The sequence below is a fragment of the Orbicella franksi genome, chromosome 1, assembly GCF_964199315.1.
Source record: "Orbicella franksi chromosome 1, jaOrbFran1.1, whole genome shotgun sequence".
NCBI lineage: Eukaryota > Metazoa > Cnidaria > Anthozoa > Scleractinia > Merulinidae > Orbicella > Orbicella franksi.
This window is the reverse complement of record NC_138145.1, coordinates 7,027,032-7,047,511: the sequence shown is the minus strand read 5'-3', so window position 1 is coordinate 7,047,511 and position 20,480 is coordinate 7,027,032. Positions and strand designations below refer to the sequence as shown.

The 20,480-nt window shown below is 37.5% G+C and overlaps 1 protein-coding gene and 1 pseudogene across 1 annotated transcript; both read right to left on the bottom strand.

Moving 5' to 3' along the window:
• Positions 1-1,010: 1,010 nt before the first annotated feature.
• On the bottom strand, positions 1,011-2,074 carry LOC145498796 (fibroleukin-like; annotated as a pseudogene).
• A 1,042-nt stretch (positions 2,075-3,116) lies between these two features.
• Positions 3,117-19,189, bottom strand: LOC145487020 (protein GPR107-like). Its single transcript, XM_081465730.1, has 20 exons — positions 19,026-19,189; positions 18,822-18,932; positions 18,610-18,660; positions 17,689-17,798; positions 16,034-16,583; positions 15,265-15,369; positions 14,653-14,700; positions 13,712-13,797; positions 13,422-13,497; positions 12,887-12,960; positions 12,393-12,510; positions 11,959-12,027; positions 11,622-11,683; positions 10,911-10,954; positions 10,398-10,447; positions 9,376-9,423; positions 8,401-8,436; positions 8,266-8,309; positions 7,284-7,367; positions 3,117-6,718 (listed from the first exon to the last, which is right to left on the bottom strand). Exons 1-20 carry the CDS (start codon positions 19,122-19,124, stop codon positions 6,637-6,639), a joined length of 1,947 nt encoding a protein of 648 aa, XP_081321856.1. The 5' UTR covers positions 19,125-19,189; the 3' UTR covers positions 3,117-6,636.
• Between the last annotated feature and the right edge of the window lie 1,291 nt (positions 19,190-20,480).

Here is a 20,480-nt window from a genome sequence, read left to right as displayed (position 1 = left end):
AAAACCCCTTGAGTGAAAAGAAACGTTCTTTACGGACGTACTTAGGTACGTTCACGCGCTCGTTCGTTCGTTCGCTTGTTCGTTCTCGTGTTCGTTCGTTCGTTCGTTCACGTGTTCGTTCGTTCGTTAGTTCGTGAAGACGTAATTACGATATTCTCCTACGATATCCTCTCTTGACTGGGGTCAATTGACGTCCCACGATAAAACTTATGAACGTGATTGTATATATTTTTGCAGCTGACAATGAGACATTTTGATAAATATCTGAGTCATTCTCGGGAAAGTGAATGTGTTCATTTAAAGAATTGTCTTGGTAAGGAGACTTTTCTTTCGGCCTGTCTAAGTTGCCGAATATCAGCGCTTTGTTTTGCTCCTGCAGAAAGGCTCCACCCGAGACAAGACGAGTAAAGAAAGGATGAGTTGAAGGTTACAATCTCTACCATCAACACTAAGAAAGTCGAGTGATCCTGACCACTACCAGTTTCTATATGATGGTCACAATAGCTAGGACTAATATTAAAAAAATGTCTGAAATGATCTGGATTACACTTCAATACACTACATGCGACGATATTTATCCTCAATTGCAACGATCGCCTCAATCGTAGCTATCGGAGCGATCTACCTGGCAAATCAGACCAGGTATGAATCGTCCTCTAACGTTAGCCAAAAATATTATCTTCTCAGTTTCTCCCCACTCCCCCGTGCCGAAAAAAAATTGAAGCAAGTTTCTCCATGAAATGCAGTGCCGCCACGCATAAGTTACTACTCACATAATTGTTTTATTTTTTATTGACCGAGTCAGCCATACAGCGACACTTAAACTGCGTTAATACATCGTATAAACGTATGTTTATGTTTTTTAAAATTAAATCTTCAGTCTTACGCCAATTTTGAAACAAAGCGTTTAAAGCCTCTGTAAAGTAACGAACATTCTACAAGGAAGTTAATTTAAGTGCTGCATGAAAAATAGTCCCGACACTGAAACTTAGAATTCCTTAGGACGAATCTTCATTCCAGAGCTCTTAACGACGTAACTGTGCCAATAAATGAATTTACTGGAGTACACAGCATTGAGGTTTGAATGATCGCAATTGTTGTGCCACCAGGCTCCTTGCCGCTGAGAGACACAGTTGTGGGACGACTTGTCATTATCGCGATCTTTGGTAGAAAATGCTGAGCCACTATGATAGGTGAGGCCATCGCCAGCAGTACCTGAATCAATAACAGAGATGAATGAAGGTGGGCACGAACACAGCATGTAATGGCACCCACATCAGCCCGCGCGCAACATATACCGGTAGCTGTGATGTAATTGCGTTTTGCCTAGCAGTTTTCATTCAGAAAGTTAGCCAATTCAACAGAAAAGCTCACCTGAATATTTCCCCACACTCATCTGGTATTTTCCACTTTCTCTCGCTACAAAAAATGAACTGTACTCTGCAAATAATGCTTTCCCATTCCTGTCTTCCAAGTCAACACGAAGCTTGTTACTGCTGCTCACGGTCAGGCGGTGAATCTTGTCCAGTCCGAGCCAAAACTCGCCGTTCAGATTGCCGAAGCTCCGTTTGTAATCATCCCACGCGAGGTAGAAATCCACAGAACCGTCAAATCTCTTCTGAAACACTGTCCATCCCCCACCCGCTGTTTTGTGATCACAGAAGACTTTAAATCCACCAAAACCATCAGGATCGATTTTGTACACTCCACTGATCTTGTGACCGGACTTGTAAACTTTGGCACAGTCCTTGTAAGCTGTAGACAAACAACAAATTTAAGTACCTCGTTTTCTGTTGAGCACGCTTGAAAGTTGACAAAGTTTTACAAAGTTCCATTACAAACCTTTCATTGCGTTTATTTCTTCTCTGAGTTCGGTCAGCTGCTGGTTCACTTCAGCAAACATATTTTCGATTTTCTTGGAGTTTGAACCTGCGATGAAGTAATTGTTATTGAAATTATAAGGTGAAACTTTCTTCGCATTGTTTTCACTTTGTGTTGACGAAAGCGCCGGGTTTGAATTACCAAGCGCTGCTACTATGCATCCTAACAAGATAGTCTGAAAGAAGTATTCCATCATTTGTTATTAAACGGTACCTTAAGCTACGAGATTGAATGAATCCAGGCTATGCAAAATTATTGATGGAGTATTTATTGCTTGAATTCTTCAGGCAAGAGTTTTCGTGTCTCGATCTTTTGTCAATGGAGTACACTTTTCACCAATCGGCTTACTCCACTTTTCTTTGGAACTTCTTGAATAAGCAATGACTGTGGAATGTAAATCGTCATGAAAAACATTACGCAAATTGACAGCATGTTGTTTCCAGGACATGGCCCAAGGATTAACCCCTTCATTATAGAAGATCACGCAGTGTCCAGTACGGTTACCCACCGGAGTGAACGATATCGCATTTATATTAACAGAGATAGTGTTTCGAAACTTTCTACCGGAAGTTTAGATTCCGATTAACAGTCACTCTTCCGACGCCGGTTTTTATCTGTCAAGAGGGTCTTCTTCCATAAAATTTATCGTGGACACTAACTTGTCTCTTTCCGCTCGTGAGGCGTTTCACATATAACCTTAGGGGCTGCATGCTGTACACTGATTGGTTAAAAAAAACTCTCGCACTACTTTTTCAGCCAATCAGAAGTAAACTCAGAACCAACTGCGTCCGCTCGCACACAGTAGGGAGTTTACGAAACCACGACGGCAACGGCAACGGGAACGTCACTGAACAAAAGAATTAATGAGCAGAACAGTGGCTGTGCACGTGCGTTATAATCCTTGGTACATTTCTTTACCGTCCTTTGCAAGACAACAACGTGAAATGACCAAATTTTGCGTTGTCTGGAGAACGTGGACCACGACGGCCAATATCTTAAATTTTTATTTCAAATTTATCGCTGTGTTCCGGATTTAGTTTTGCGATAGTTTTGACAGTGATAAACAACGTAAATGACTTTAGAGTATCGCGAAATTTGTAGGTAAAATATAAATCCATTTTTTTAATCGACGTTGTGCTCGGCGTCGCCGTCGTGGTTTCATAAACTCCCTAGTTTCCCGCGCTTAGCGCCGGTCAGTTGTAAACATAAATTGTTGACACTAAATCGCACATTGAGAGAATTTATTCAGGAATACAGGTTTTACAACTTTATTCTGAAATTCTGAGTTTTCTAAAAAGCTACCTCTTACACCTAAACAGTCAAAACAAACTCTAAAATGTCCTTACACCCAACTAGAACAAGTTCTAGACAATGTAACAACTCTTCCCTCTACATATTGGCATTGGCTCAGTAGGTTAAATCCCTTCTTAGCAAGGAAATAAATTATATAGAGTACATTGTCTTACAACGTATTAGTAAGATAGGCAAAAATAATCTTTCACATGTAATTACGCAAAAATAATCTTTCACAAGTAAACTATGTAGCCATCAGGGTAAAAGATAAATTAAGGTTACTTCAAACCTTCGCGGGACTACATTGGTCGATATTTTTTGGTCAAGAAAATTAAAATCCGCGAAGCTCAAGTTTGCATACTGTGAACGCTAGGGGTTCTGTTATTTCATTGGCTCGCGGCTTTTCAAGTTGACACATTCCTCTGTGAAGGCGTGATGTGTTTATAAATCTTTAGAAGGCGAAAACTCGCACTCGTTTTTCGAGAGAATCCCTTCTCTTTAAATGAATTAATAGGGTATGCAGATTTGACGGTTTTCCGTGAAATTTGGTCAGAACATTCACTGATAGATATGGAACAAAAGCGTGTCGGCGATTTCCCTTATTTTAAATACTTTCCTCGTGGCGGCCTTTAACGCAACAGGTTACGCGAATTTTTCGATGGTCGAACTTGACAGATCTATAAAAATACAACCAATAGAAATAAAAGAAAATGCTGACACGTTTTTGGAGATTGAGGCTTTGTGATAAACACTGCACAGTTATTTTGCATGAACGATCGCATTTGATACCCGATTAATTCGCTGGAACGTCAGTCGGTCATTTTGGAGTTGACGGCCTCTGCCGCCTTTGGAAAGCAAATCCAAAACAAAACATTATTTTATCGAATTCCACAGTCTATAACCTTTCTGTTGATATATAGTTTGTGGGGGTTTCCTTGAAAACAGCGCGCGTACGAATTTTTTTCTGGAGTACACCCGCGAAGGTTTGAAGTAACCTTAATGCAGTGGGGTGTAACGACGGTTTACGGTCGCATCTTTGATGCCAAAAGATCAAATAGCATTATAACAATTTGACCGTTCAGTTAACCAACACTGCAGATATCTCGAGAAGTTTGTAATCAAGCTTCCTTATGTTTAATACTTCCTATGCACGTTTACGACCGACTTAGTTTCACGCGTAGGCCTCTCTATTTTGAAACCGTAAACTTGAAAATTTTGCCAAAAACGACTATTCTCATAACAGCAAAGACGAAACGATTGCTTATGTGCAGTAAACAGCATTAGGCTGCCTGAGGTTTGAGAAAAATTTCGCGTAAACGAAGCTTAAAGAGAGATGGGCAAAAGGGAATGGGGTTAGTGGTGAGTTTTGAGCACCTGTAGTAACCACGAATAAGGCGTCATATCAATCCGTTGTTATACATCTTAGATCTGTGTTAGCTGTGCTACCTGGCTGAAAAAATAATTGCATCACAGACTTCAAACACCAAACTTTATTTTACTTGCTTCATTCATGTAACTGCATGTTGTGCACTCTATTTTCATTTGAGCAAATATTTCACTTGTTTATTTCTGTGAAAATTCAAATTTCAGTTTCCCAATACAAAACTCAAGTTCATGAAAGACTCTGTCTTGTCTCACTCAACCAAACTTAGAGTTACTTTCATTACAGAAACAGAGTTTCAATCAAATTTCAATGCTCTCGTTGATAAGAACATTAAATTTGATAGCGCAGCTTGCAACTAAATATTACATATTATGATCTTAGAGCAAAAAGTTTCAAATTAATGCTCCCGATTTAATAAATTACCGCATCATGCTTTAAAACGCGTTTACAATATATTACACATGCATTCATAGCGCGTGTTTATACTGATAAAAACAGACAGTGGCACGACGAACAAGCAGTTTATTTTGAGAGTTACATCACGAGAATAAACCTCGTAACGTCCTGGAAACTTGTTCTTTAGTGAACACGTAACATCTTGGGACATAAAAAATACAACAACATTCAGTTAGAACATAGTTAATAGAGGAAATGGTTAAGAAGCCCGGTAAACATCAAAGAAGCAAACAAACAGGCTAAGATTTATGTTGGAAGGTCTTTGCCCCTGCACATAGTTTGTTTTATGCTCATTGGCTATGCATGATTACACAATTGCATAATTGCAATGCTTCTATTGGTTAGTTGTACGAGCACACATAGCCACCATCTGTATTTTGCCAGGTTTTTATGCAGGGTCAACCCCCTAAAATAATTTTGCCAGGTTTCAAAACCATTTCCCTCAATTAACTATTGTCAGAATTCCAACTATGGTTAGTGTAGCTTCAACATGCGGTTCATTTCTCCTCCTAGCCGGCATTGGAAGGTCGGATATCTACTTTAATTCCTTCCTACTCAGTTTATACGGTGGCTCGTAACTTGTGGTGCAGCGTAACTTAAGCCCAATTTAAATTTTGCTGAGTAACAGATGTTACATCCTGACTTACTTATCACCAATTAGTATCCTAAAAACAAAACAAAGGAAAACACTGGGGTACCAAGCCCGACGTTCAGTTATAAACACTTAACAAAGCAAATTAAAGGTGTTTTAACAGATCATACTGTTGTCATGGTAACCTGTTATATCAAAAAGATAATCAAAACTTGTCTACTAGTGATTCGTTTGCTACGATTATTATAATACCAATCAATATTTAACAATTAGATATCACGCATAGAAATCGAGAGCGAATAATCTAATTGTTTTAGTATCTAGTAGTCGTTCAAAACCTTAATCTAAATCCTCTTCAAAGACACTTCGAAAATACAAAGAAGCGGCCTCCAGCGCACGCTGCTACGCTACTCACCGTCTACAACAGAATAGATAGTGAGCAGCGTAGCCAAATCAGAGAACGGCATTCGTGATAAAACGCTCGTAGATTTATACTAATAGGTAGTAGTATATGAAAAAGGGATGACAACCATCACAAGCCACCCTATAGAGATCATATAGAAATAAATATCTTTCATTATAACCTTCCTGGAAAGCTCTATTCTAACAATTTGCAACGCAAAACACCTCCGTCAACTTCTCACTACAGAAACAGTTACGCTACTCTCCACAACCACACTTTGGCGGTCGCCGAGTTCTACAAATTAAACCTCAAACCATAAAAATTCAAGGAAATGTTAACACTTTGCTTGAGGTAAACGAGAAGTTTGTACTTGTTCTATATATATTTAATTGATAAATAAGGTCGGGTGAACCTTGTACATATTTCACATTATCAGGTACCAAATATATTATCCATAATGTGAACATCTAATTTGCTCATCTACACTAGACACCTACGCGCATACTGTTTCTGGAAAGAGCCGCACGCAAAACTTGTGGTACGCGCAAAGACAAATCTATACACACAATATGCGAAGTAATTGTCAGTTATTTGAATTAAGGTAGTACACAGTCACACAATTATTATTTATGCTGTTTCGAATATTCTCTTGCCGTTTGACGAAGGTTGTAGTCTGGTAACTCCATCGGCGATACCTGCATTTGTGAGCCTGAAATAATCAATGGAAAGTGTAAAGAACATGAAAGGCTGCACAAATAGTTAAAATCAAAAACTGCACGTTATGCAAGTCTGAAGAAACAAACTTCATTCAACCGTGCTGAACGTCAACAAATGTCCTTGAGCTAAGACGAACAAATTCTCTTTGAGGCGTCTCTACAGAAAGGAAAGTTAAGGTATTTTTCATTGGTGTTTTAAGTGGCAGAGTGGTTTAATTGAATATCGTCTTTAACCTTTCCAAACTAATAGCGCAACAGGTGTAAATATCCAGTCGGAACAAAACCCATGCAGGGGGTGAACCTTTAGCCACTGCACACGGAACACGCAAGAACACTACAATAACCCGTTCGAAGAATTGCGGTGTTCGGTAAGTCCCAGCCCTTCAAACGGGATCAATTAAAAGTATTTCGTCAAGATTGTTACACTTCACAAACATTAATTACCTCGTTCACAGATCAGCACAAACGGGTGAAGTTTTGCATTTTTAACACCTGCTTGCTGGTTGTTAATAATTCGTCCTGATACAGTAATGAGAATTTCTCAGTGAATCAACTTACACTTCTTCCATCTCCATTTCATCATCACTGTCTCCTTGTGGTACATGCAGGTAAGGGTTGTCCGGAGCAGGACGGAATTTATATCTACATCCATCCAAATAACACAACCAAGTATTACAGTTAAAACATACAACAACCTAATAGACAGTAACAAACTAATTTATAGTGTTGGAAGACACGTAAAGCGTCTAACGCTTCCGGGACTAACATTTTCTATTTGCAAGAAAATCCAAGTGTACCTTTCCCCAGTCCAACAAAATGGCGCATGACGTTCGTACGAAAAGAGGCAGCGTGGCCGAGTCGTTAGAGCGCCGGACTTGAAATCCGGAGGTCGCGGGTTCAAGTTCCGCTCTGACCACCAAGCTGGAGTTGTTTCTCGGTAGACCCTCAGTCATGCTTGTAATTAGCCAACTGGTCTGCCTCTCGCCAGTTGGGATTTTTAAGCGTATTATGTTTATCTGAAATATTTCTTTCTTTCAGTTTAAGGGGCATGCCTGAGAACTAGCTAGGTGTAGCTAACAGCATCGACCAGTATAAACATTCAACATTTACCAACATTCTAATGAACATTACCCACCGCATGCACATTAACTAAGGGAGTGTGTTGACCAAAGTATGTCCTCCTTAATTCTCCGACTCCTGTAGATAATTCCCCACACAACATTATAGTGCCCCCTCTCTCCATACCTAGCAGCAACTGTCACAGAGAATTCCCCCTCACGGGTGTAAATTTTCCCTCACTGAAATCCCCTTCCTGAGTAGGACCTTTCACCACAAACAGTCTGCAAGCACTGAGCATGTTTGGTGTAAAATTCCTAACTGCAATAATGGTTTTCTCATCGCACAAAGTAAATTGGGCTATATTTAAAATCTACTCCCATATGGTGAGGTAAATATTGTAAAATATCTCATTGTCGATATAGTTTTTGCTTTGATGCAACAAATAGTGATCCAAAATAAAGGAATAGTTTTCGTTTCTTACCCAGTGAGAACAAAGAAGACATAGGAGGCTGCATTATTGAAGAACTGAAATAAACCAGAAGAGATATTCATGTTAAGTGAAAGATGAAAAACTTGGAAAATCAACGCTGTCAAAGAAAAGAAAGAAAACACTTACATCATCCAACCACATATATTGAAATGGCACTGTTATCTGAAATGAGAGGGAAAAAAATAAATAGCACCAAAACGCCGTCAATTCATCGTCGGGTTTATGCCCGTCTTTTGTAGCCAAAATTGATTAACCCGTACGTTGCCTGCACCATCCCTCACAGGAATCTTACATTAGGATAGCAAAGAATCCAAGTCCAGGTGACTTTGGACACGAGGCAAAAAGAACAGAAACTCACTTACAAGTTATTCACCTGACTACAGGTTACAAGTATACATAATACATATAAGATGTAAAAACAACATTGAAGTAGATATCAAATATTCTTATCTGAGAAAGAACATGCATTTTCTATAGGATTCCACCCCCGTCAAACAACATATTCAATTTTCATTTGAAGCTCATAATCAAATTATATATCATTATGCACAAGCAGTTCAAAAGTGTTCGACATATCAGTTCATGCTATGGGTTGGTATAGAATGTATTGTTAAGGTCATTCCCCAGTATTGCAACGCGCATCCCTACTGCGCATAATTTCACGCGTGATTAGCGCGCGCGTATTAAAAAATGGCGGCTTTTTCTTTACGGCTGGACCTCGCCATAGAGGTAAATCGCCATTTTCTCGCAAACGAGTATGGTGACCTTTCATTTGTTTCTGTTGTTTTGAACTGAGTAATAAATTTCTCTGTGTAAAATAAATATGGACCAATTCTCAGTGTAGAACCAAAACGTGAATTTAACAAGCAATCGTGACTACAATCACGGTGCTAATATAAGGATTTATTGGATATAAACAAGGTGCTGTTGCTCCTAAACGAACATGGGGACCCGTCATTTTTATTTCAAAATTTAAGTTCCTATAACATGAACAATCAATAAGCAAAGTTTCACAAAAATCTCAGTGCAGGTTCTATTTCGGTGGAATGACCTTAAATCAAATGCTGTTGGTTAAACTCACGAGTAGACAGCTGCACTCACCTTGATCAAGTACACGATTATTCTGGTGAAATAGATGTAACAGACAATCTAAAAGAAAAAAAAAATTGATAGATTTAATAAAGAAATGACAAAAAAACTTTCCATGTCCATATTAAACAAACAAAGCCAAGAATTTATCAATCAATAGAGGAAGCAAAACCAAGCATTAACCCTTTGACGCACAAGTAGCCATGCCACTTAATGGTCGTGCTCTTTGTACCACTTGTGACATCATCAATTTAAATGTCACCAGATATTATTGATAAGCAGATGGTAGAGCTAGGTTAGGCCTTTCCGTACAATGGTCAGGTTTAGATATCGACGACATTCCGACGTCGCAAATCGAAAAACAACGTTATCAGTTTTGGTGCAAAAACGGTGGTAAAGTGGTACACTATGCCCATGATTGACCAAGGTCCATTTCTAGGCTTCGCCCGTAATTAACATCCAACTTTTCACGGCACCCAGAAAGAACATGCAGCGCACAAGGTAGCCAGATTAAAAGGGCCGAGCAAAACAGAAAGGAAAGAGGCAACAAACAATATCGAGAACGGGTAATGACAAAAAGGAAAAAAAAAAAGAAAAAAATAACCCTAACCCGAAGTCCAAATTTTGGCTTATGCGCATGCCCGGAATTGAAATCTTGCTCAATTTTGTACGTAATCTTGGAAAAACCTCTCCTTTTAGTAAAAAAAAGCTATCTCAGCAAAACTTAGGCTTATTTAGCGTCATGGCAGCCAAAAGACCTGACTGAACGCTAAAAAACGGAATTCTTGGCGAAAGTTTGGTATTCAGAGGGTTAAGAAATACAAAGTATCAGCCAATTGTGCTACGAATTACACACATTGTATAGCTACTTTAATTATATCAATGAGCTTAATCCATCCTCTGTCATAATAACCAGCTGGGAAATGTAGCCTCCACCAATTACTCACTGAAGTCCATTACGGCAGTTAGTAGTGAGAACAAAAAACATCCGATTCCAAACAGTAGAGGTTCAGGAGCAACGTAGCTTGACTTACCATCACATAGAAATGTCTAAAGAGCTTCAGTTTGGCTAAATTGAGCGCAGCTGTAAAAAAAGGTATTTAAGAAAATTTAGTTTTTTTTTAAGAAAGATAAAACGTACACCAGCCCCATTAATTTAAAGAAAGAACATTTGTAACATACCGGTATGGAAGAGTTAAGAGAATGCAGGTAAAGCGGTGTTGTTAACAAAGTTTGGATGTATGATTTAGTTAGAGATTGTGATCAGGTTCATTTAGTAAACGTGTTTTGTGTTTTCTAAATTATCCTGTAAATTATTATCTTTATTATCCCCTACATTTAAAATTTCTCAGACGTAACATTCCTGATCACTTCTGATATGAAAAATTCCTTGTAATAATACAACCCCTCCCTGCCCTGAAAATGAGCCCAACAAAACAGATAAAATAAGCCTTCTAAACAGATGCACATGAAGGAGCCCAGGACTTATCAGAATTTTAAGGTATTTTAATATTTTACAAGAATGCGTATTTTCACAGCTGCAATACCTTTTCCATCAGTTTGAGATCCTTCTTGTAAATGTCTTATTGACCTGAAATATGAAAGTACAGTATTTTAGCATGTAAAATTGCACAATACAAAATTACATAGTACAACTGTAGCACTAAGGCATTGGCAATCTTTTCAAACATTTCTCCCCTTTGTGACAAAACAAAATGCATGCTAAATTAGCCAGGATCACAAAGACTGATCATCTACATGTACATGCAAACCTTCATTTCTAAAGATCCTGGATAATATTCTTGATCCTGCATACGAGCCAAGTGGCCCATCAGGCCCTAGCTTATCCCAGTTTCTGTAGCATGAAGCGACTTGGAGTACTTTTACTCCCCTCTGGATGGCTGGATGGGATGCTAGTCCATAGTAGGGTTAACCCCAGATACATAATTATGTACCCACTTATACACCAGGGTGGAGAGAGGAACTGTGAGAGTGAAGTGTCTTGCCCAAGAACACAAAACAATTTCCCCAGCCAGGGCTTGAACCTGGACCGTTTAATCTGGAGACAAGCACACAAACCATGAGGACACCGTGCCTCCCACATTGTACATCTACATTGTAGAGCTAGTTAAATAGCTATAAACAGACTTTGAACTGCAGTCATCAAGCCTTATTCAAAATATTATGAAGGAAAAGAAGACTCTCTCACCAGAAGTAGCTATGGTGACAGACTCAAAGGGTACATAGTTGATACTTACCACACAACAGGAAATAGGATTGCTCCACAGCAGAGCAGGTCCACCAAAATAAAGAGCTCTTTGTAAGAACAGTCAAGGAATCAATCTTCAAGTGGCAACATAACTCTTACATTCTACTATTTTGTTCATAAAAAAAGACTACAGAGAGAACTTTAAAGCAGCAACACTGAAAGGAATAAGCACAAATTAAATCAATTTATCTTACAATGCTCAACTGATGCTTGCTGCAAGCCTCTTCAAGACTTGACACACATGATTATTAAAGTCATAAGAGGTTCAACAGTAATTACCAATTCTATTAGTATTGATAATGTCATATTAATAAATGAGAGGATATCCATGTTGTGTACTGCATGTTTGCTTCCTCTGTTGACTCCATCACAATCTGGGCTGTGTTTGCTAGAATCTACATAAAATAAGAAAAACAGAATTAAATTTTTTTTGTTGATATATTATTTCTACCTTCAGTAGGTGTACATGTTAGGTGTAGCTACAGTATGTCTATAATGCAGCCTTGTACATGCACATGTACATGTATGAACAGTGATAAAATAATAATCTTCAGTGAAAAAGCCATCAAACAGTGATCAGCAGAAGTCATATATGTACATGTAAAATCAAAACTACTAGAGATTTAGTGCATCAATGTACTTCACCTGTTTACATGTACATGTAAGCAGATAAAAATTGGTGTTACTGGCCATCTTGTCTAAATCAGAAAATCCCTCAACAAAAGATCACTGACTTATAAAAAAAAAAATGTGTACTTGCCTGTAGTGGTATAACAATCAAAAAAATCTTCTTGTCTCTATCAGACAGGACGTGCTTGATAAAGAAGTACCCGGTACCAATTAAGACAATTGTTGTAAACAGTAATGCTCCTTTTAACCTATAGTGGATCAAAAAGACGGCATGATCATCAAACAAGTAACATACACATATAATTCACGAGCAATTGGATGTACTGTGTGTAGTGTAACTGTTAAACTTATTGGATACTTTGCAAGAATATCATTGTGTTTGCTCCATACCAGTTGATGACAACAAAGTATATGTATTATCAAGACAATGACCAGACAGCTGTGTTGGGCATACAAGGCATGGGAAGGGCTATGTTACTATAGCCCTAGGGATGAAGCTAAGGGTTGGCTGTCTTCATATTTTACTGGCTGAAAGAGACCTTAAATATGGCTGAATTTTCCCACAGAAACAAATACTTAAGGTACCCTTACATTTTACAGTACACAGTTGATTGCATCACTTACAGATGTGTGATGTAGTATAACACTTCCCATGATTCTGCTGGTTTGCCATCTCTATTGATAAAGTGAAAATTGACCTGTTTGGCAAAGAAAGTAAATCAAGTTGACAAAAACCTGGCAAACAGTGCTTATAAAGAAATTACATATAAGTTAATTTACAAAACACTACAGACTCAAGATCTGTTTTTTAATCAATCTTGAAAGGTGGTCGAGTGTTATAGTAAACAATGACTGTGACTGACAAAAACTGTGCCTTGCACTACCTCCCTCCCTTCCACTTTACCTACATGCAGTAATGTCTTTTAATACCTACCAGACATACGTATGAGTGTACTGTACATGTATGCTGTTGTACCTCATTTGAACCCAACTAAACTGTAAACTGGTATGCTGAGAGACTAAATTGAAAGAGTTGTACATGCACATTGCAATTACTCTAAATGTACAAGTACAAGAGACTACTGTTTATTACATGTACTGGTAACAATACATGTAATACATGTACTGGTATACAATTTATGCAATTGACAGTACTTACTGCTTGAAACATCAAATCAAGAGATTTTAACAGGGCTAGAGTAAACATCATATAATGAACTTTGTATGTAAATTCTCTGTTAGAGAAAAAACAATAGAATACTATCAAGGGTGGAATAATGACTCCCAAAGCAGAAATGTAACTTTAAGGACCAAGAGTATTCATTCATGACAAATGCATGCAATTACCAAATGTTACATGACTAAAATTAATATTTTATACTTTCTGCCTGATTTTGAGAGAAAAACAGACTGTCAACAGTCTGTCAAAAAGTTTTCTACCACATTCACCTGTTTTTCCTCAGGATATGAAGCCAGTAAATTGATGTTCCAAAGAACAGCACAGATAGGACACCAAACATATAGGGCAGCGGCTCCTGTAGTACAACATGATTTAACACTGTTTAGGCCCAAACTATGATTGACTTACATACTACAACTGTCCAATTTTCATTTCCAAATGTTAGAGGGCTTTTCAGGGCCAATGGAAACAAACGATGAAACAAATGAATGAACCTAACATACATAAAAGTTCCAACTGGAATGAGACAGACCACTTGGCTATTTACAAGCACACCCGAGGAGTTAAACTTGGGATTACTGAGATTAACAGCGGCTACATGTAGTGATCAGAACGAAACTTGAACCTGTGACCTCTAGATTTCAAGTCCAGTGTCTTGACTACTTGGTCACACTGCCTCCAAAATTCTTAAAGTTTAAGAGTCATAATGTCACTTCGCACTAATTCCATCCCTTGTGATGACAATGTTCTTGACAAAGAAGTCCATTGAGATTTTTTGGGGGGAGGGGAGGCATCTTTCTGGGCAAGTGGATTTTGGGAGTCCCTCGGCCAAATGGCGAGTGCTGACAACATTTAGTTTCCAACACTGAAAATACCTCAGACTTCTCTCCCTTGTGGACAATTGACATGACTTGGATGTCAATTTCAATGTCCACATGCCAGTTCATTTCCCAATAATTTATTGCACCCTGTTAATCAGTCCCAAAACATAGTTAACCCTAACAGTTACAAAATGACTGCTTAATATGTACAGTACTTTACAACTGTGGGTAAGAGAATCAAAGACTTAGTGTGTAGATAATTTAATAAGTTTTTTGGTGTTAACATAACATGATTGTATACAGTACAACAAAAACAACAACAGATACATTTTGCAGCAATGAACAAATAACAATACATGTAACAACAGAAAATTTTCTTGAAACCTCACCTCTCCAGCAGACAAATAGTTGTCCCCATTTTTCTCTTCAATGTTAATCTGTTTAAACCAAAAAGAAATGAAAAAGAGAAAGTTTACAACTACATATGAAAGGCCTGATGAAAAAGAACTTCAGCGGAAAAAAAACAAAAAAACAGGACATTGTTTAACACAGTAAACAAAACTGCATGCAAAATTTAGAGTGTTTTCGACAAAGTTCACTCGTGGCCAAAAATACTTAATGCCCTTTTTTCTACCAGGCCTTTCATATGTGGGTACATGTAAAGGTAAAAGAGCAATAACTGAAGTAGGATACTTACATGTATCACAGACAAGTAAAAACTTAAGCATCTCTCGTGAAGTTAAGTCTTAAGGCTTGATTTCTTGTGATATTTCATGCCACGTTTTTCACTCATGAGTCACCCCCTAAAATTGCTGCATGCATCATTGCACATGACAATTTCAAGGGTACACATAAGATGCAATTTATTCTTTATGTACTAACCAAATGTGAATGTGCCAAGAGAACTGACAAGGCATGACTCTTGTGCAAGCATTAGATCTGAGTATTATTATAAAATAAATTTTAAAGAAATATTTTGAAACAAACACGCCATACTGTACCTGAATTGTCACTGGTACTACAGGATCGGTCAGTCCATTTCGACAGTTGTGGAAGTACAAGTTGTATAATCCCTCTTCAGCCTTGCTTTTAATCTGCACTACAAACTAATAAAAGCACAAGAAACATCTTAGCTGACACTGTACATGTATAAAGTTATCAGCTCACTAACTATAAGTGTGGTTCTCCCAAAAATCTGACGTTTGTAGGAAATAATATGCAGTAGCCAGCGCTGAGCATTCAGAATCTTCCAACCAAAGAAAAGGAACATCATTTCAGTTCTCATTACATGCCCCAATGAAATGCTTTAATGTTTAATGCCAAAGGTATCATCTCCCAGAAATTTACTCTACTGTTCAAACACCACAACCATGGTGAGAGGCCTTATATAACACTTGGCATGAAGAGGAAAGGTAAAAGTGAAAGGTCATAACTGTGGTGAAGCTTGGTTTCCACAATGACAGAAGCATTTTGGCGTAATAAGTACACAAATATCAGAAGTATCATTTTACATGAAGTATAAACCACCGCCCATACAGTGTATGCGAGCCTGAGAGTAATTCACTTGTTGCAATCTGCAATTTTTTGCCACATAGGTGCTTATGGAGAACACAGCTCATTAGCCCACCTTTCAAGGACTTCAAAGCTCCTACAGTAAACTGTACTTCATTCACACTGTGAAAGTTAAAGCTAAGCATCAGCCTATGGTTGATAAAAGTTCTTTTGGGGATACACAACACACACATTGGTACAACTGTATCCAGAACTTACGTTGCCGGAGTACTTGAATTCAGAGACATTAGTTTCCTCTACGTTCAGAGGCAATGATTTGACTTCACTTTTCACAGGAGTCACAGGATTTGTGACAGCATTTCTTCTTCTTCTTTGTGCTCCATTGCCTTCAGCTGTATTTGACTTTTCATGGTCTCCTGGCTGAGCAACAGATGAATGGTTCAGAGCTCCAGTTGTAGATGCTGCTTGAGTTGTTAGAACTGAAATAGCAGTGGTTTGTTTAGTAGAAGGAGAAGATGAAGTGGTGCTGCTTTTTGCAGCAGAAGAACTCGTTGCTGCTTGAGTTGTTAACGCCGAAGTAGCAGAGGTTTGTTTAGTAGAAGGAGAAGTTGAAGTGGAGCTGCTTTCTGCAGCAGGAGAAGAACTAGAGGTCGCATTGTTTGGTACAGTAGATGACAAAACTGGAGTTTTGGAGGTGCTTTGTCCACCAGATGATGACACTGTTGTTACGGTGGCCAGTACAGGCTGAGCAGGTTCATTGTTGATACTCAGGTTCAGGAAATCTTTGCCATATTTATCAATTGTTATACTGAAAAATTAAAAGATCAAAACAAAACAGATTGTACACTGATAGTAAAATTAATTATCGAGTGAATAGGTTGAGGTCTCGTTCACTTAGAATATGATTTGTAAAATATTTACAGTCAAACCAGATATTCTTTTGACTGGAACTTCACAATGTTGCAGAACACTGTTCTAAGACTTATATTATGATTGACAGTTTTCTGGAAGTAAACTTTTGACTTGCAAATTCACCTTTACTTCCACAAGTTCCTCCTGAAACTTGAACTGCTCCTGAAATTCTGGTTTTGATTTATAGTTTCCCTTCAAAATTTGCCTTTTTCGAAGAACCCTTCCCCTTCTTGGAATTTCCAAAAGTCCTCGTTAAAGTGGGTATGAAAATTTTCTGGAACCACACATTTTTTCTGGTGTGTGCTTTTGAACAATTCCCAAATTTACTTTTCCCATATAAAATAAAACAATACATGTACTGCCTCTGTGTCAAAGAAGGCAAAAATAAGTGCTCTACAGTATGATCAAATGCTGATCAACAGATTAACAGAGATAACCCACAGGTTGAGCTCAAATTGCTTCACTGGGAATCATGCTTAAAACATAAAAATCGTCCTTGGCCACAAGTTTTAAATAAACTTGACGTGGGGTTTCAAATTTGACAATTTTAACTGAAACCGTCACTTTTAATTTCTACAGTCTGTTGATAAAATGGTTACTGGTGAATCTTCACAAGTCAGGGTTTTAAAATCCTTATGAACTGCCAAGGCAAGTTTGAGTGTTCATGATTAGAAAGAAGAGACCAAAACTAAACACTTTATTGACTCTACTCACGGAAACCACTTTGTTTATCAAATACTTGTACATGCATTTTCATGCTTTATGTACATAATTTTATATTTATTCATGCTGCCATTTCTGTACTGTATGCATACAGGTGTAATCTGTCACTTAAAAGATGATGAAATGAAGGCATTGAAATGCTAAGCAGAGTTAGAGTTTTTATCTCTAATTTTCTTTTAAAAAGTTTATCAAATTGGATCCTCACTTTCTAGAACTATATTTTCTCTCCCTTTTATACCAAAGCTAAATTCACTTAAGCTCAAAAACTTTGCACTTACTGTTCTTCACGACTCTTTAGATCAAACTTGATAAGTGCCAGAGATATTTGGTTGGTATTAGTAAATGACTGCTGGGTATCCTTAAGAATGCACTTGTCACTGTGCTGTTCCTGAGTAAGGAAAAATATTACATCAGCAGAGAAAGCCTCATTAGTATACACTGGTGTTGCTGTCTTAATTCTGATTGGCTAAAAGCACCCAGATAAATCTTGTTGGCATGGCTTCATTGCATCATGCCTGTAGGCAATTGTTTTCCCATATGAAGAGTAAGCAAACAAATATTAATAACTGAAAAGACCCCTTTTAAATGTGGGTCACCCTCACAAGGCTTTGTACAAAAGTGATTTGTACATAAAGCCATCTCCTAGGATATAAGTATGGCTTTCAACACATGCTTCTCTACAGGATGTTTGCTAAAATGGCATACATGTATTGTTTCTTTAAATTGGCATATTGATAAAAATTAAAGTTTGTCAGGCAAGCTTATAAACAAGACAAAAACACTATGTCTGAGGTAAATATGACAGGAATCAAGTGATCACAAAGCAAGATATCTCCATTTCAAAATTTCACATTTATGCTTTCCACGACTGGTGGAACAGCTATACAAACACAGCAAAAAAACAAAACAAAACAAAACAAAACAAAACAAAACAAAAAACAGCATTTGAAGCAGATTTCAACACACTTCATTTAAAAACATAGCATGGCAGCTACTCAAGTTTTCTTGCTCTTTCTTGGAAGTCTGGTTTATTTCATTACTCTTTGTAATTTTGTTGGAAGAATTTCTAAGGGCGAGATTTAGATGCAGAAAAATTGAAAAGGAAATTCTAGCAAACAAATTAAAGACGTTGAGCACAGCATGTCTTAATTTGTATAATATGTTAATGGCTAGTTTCAACAGAAATAAAATAAGCTTACCATGTAGGGTGAAATTCCGTCGCTTCCTGTCTTCTCCAAGGAAAAACCAAACTAAATCATAAACGAAAATAAGATCTGAAATGACGGTTCATTCATTTCAAATGAAGACAGAAGCTAAGTGTTACTGACCACGAATCAAGTGAACATATCATAATTAAATTTTGAGAGCTTAGATGTATAATTAGAAGTTATAGACACAACTCAATACTTACAAGAACTTTATCATGGTTGCCTCGAACCACCATATCAGAAAAGTTCACTTTGAGGATCCCATTCTGAAGAAATCCGAACTTACTCAACTCGATTGTCTGCCTCACTTCATCCTGTATGTTGCAAGCGAAACTGTTTAGCAATAACTCAACATTTTTGCCAGTCAAACGATACAAAAAATCAATAGATTCATACAATAACTATACCTTTAGTAGTATTTGATGGTTTCTACCGCAGATGGCGGGGAAAAGAAGAATAAATACATGAAAAACAAAGTGAATGTTCCCACTTAAACACGTCGCCATTTTGTTGTGATATCGATGGCGCTGGCATGACGTCACTGCTCCTTTCCAGTCCTTTGACCGGGAGCTTTGTTTGTTTACAGACAAAATGGTGGACATCTTCAAAGACGAGCAGACGTTTTATTTCTGTGCTTTCACCTTCACGTTGGCCACAATAGTCGCAGCTTTCATCCTTTCGAGGTTCATAACGCTTAATCCGTCGTACCACTCATGAAAGGTAATATTTGTAGCAGTAAAAGTGTAAAAGTAGATGGAGGGTTATCCCGGAAGGTTTTGCAAGCAGTAAGCGTTAAGAAACTTAAGCTTACTTAGAGAAAGATAGATAGACAGATAGATAGATAGATAAACTTTATTTAAACACGATAATAATTAAAACTAAAAGCTTGTGGGGTCGTGTATTTAAATTTAACTTTGCTAAAAATTTAAAATTACGATTAAAATGTTTAGATTACAATTCCTAGATTTACAATAAAATTAATTATTTAATTAATTGCTAACTAGAACTATTACTAAGTTAATCTACTATATGATTACAACAAACTAACTAAAACTAATTGTATATAAAGTCACTATGTCTGTGGCGGGTTGTCGAAGCCGACAGGGCGTTAAAGTTAAAATCTTTAAAATAGGCTCTATTCATCCAGAAAACAGCTGGATGATTCGGTCGCTTGTTATTTATATATTTTCTTACTATGGCAAACCTTACCAATATCCTTCATGTTAGATAGCTGGCTCCTGACCTTGCAAAATTAGTGTCTGTTTGATCGCTTTTTTTTTTTCAATAATTATTTAGTATTAAGGCCTTTCCAAGTTTCAGGAAGGTACATGTAGTGTCTACCGGTAAGCATTGTGGTTTTTCCCATCCTCATACCACCTGTTGCTACAGTTGCTCAAAATATGTTTGAAATTCAAGAGATTGTTTTCTTCCGATTATCTATCGTGGTGTATTATTGGAACCCAGGGTGTCCAGTCAATGGAAAATGATGATCAGAGAAGCAATCGATATCAATCTATAAAATTAGTTACTGTAATTGGTATCGATTGGTATTGGTCAATCCATGATCAATCGATAGTCACACAAAAGCCATTCATCGACTGATGTTGATTGGCAAAAAAAGAGTCATACCCAAACTACTCAACTCAAAGGATAGATCATGTTATAGAGCGTTTTCACATGACGTCATCAAATTCTTAAATCCAAACCTAAAGAGCCACCAAAGTTTTTATCCTTATCAGGCATAAGAGATACTAAATTTATGTCTGTTTACATTTTTCCAGCTTAATAGCATTCTCCATTTGGAAACCAGATTTATGGCAGTGCGTGACAAAGCTACGATTGCATTTTTCAAAAAATATATA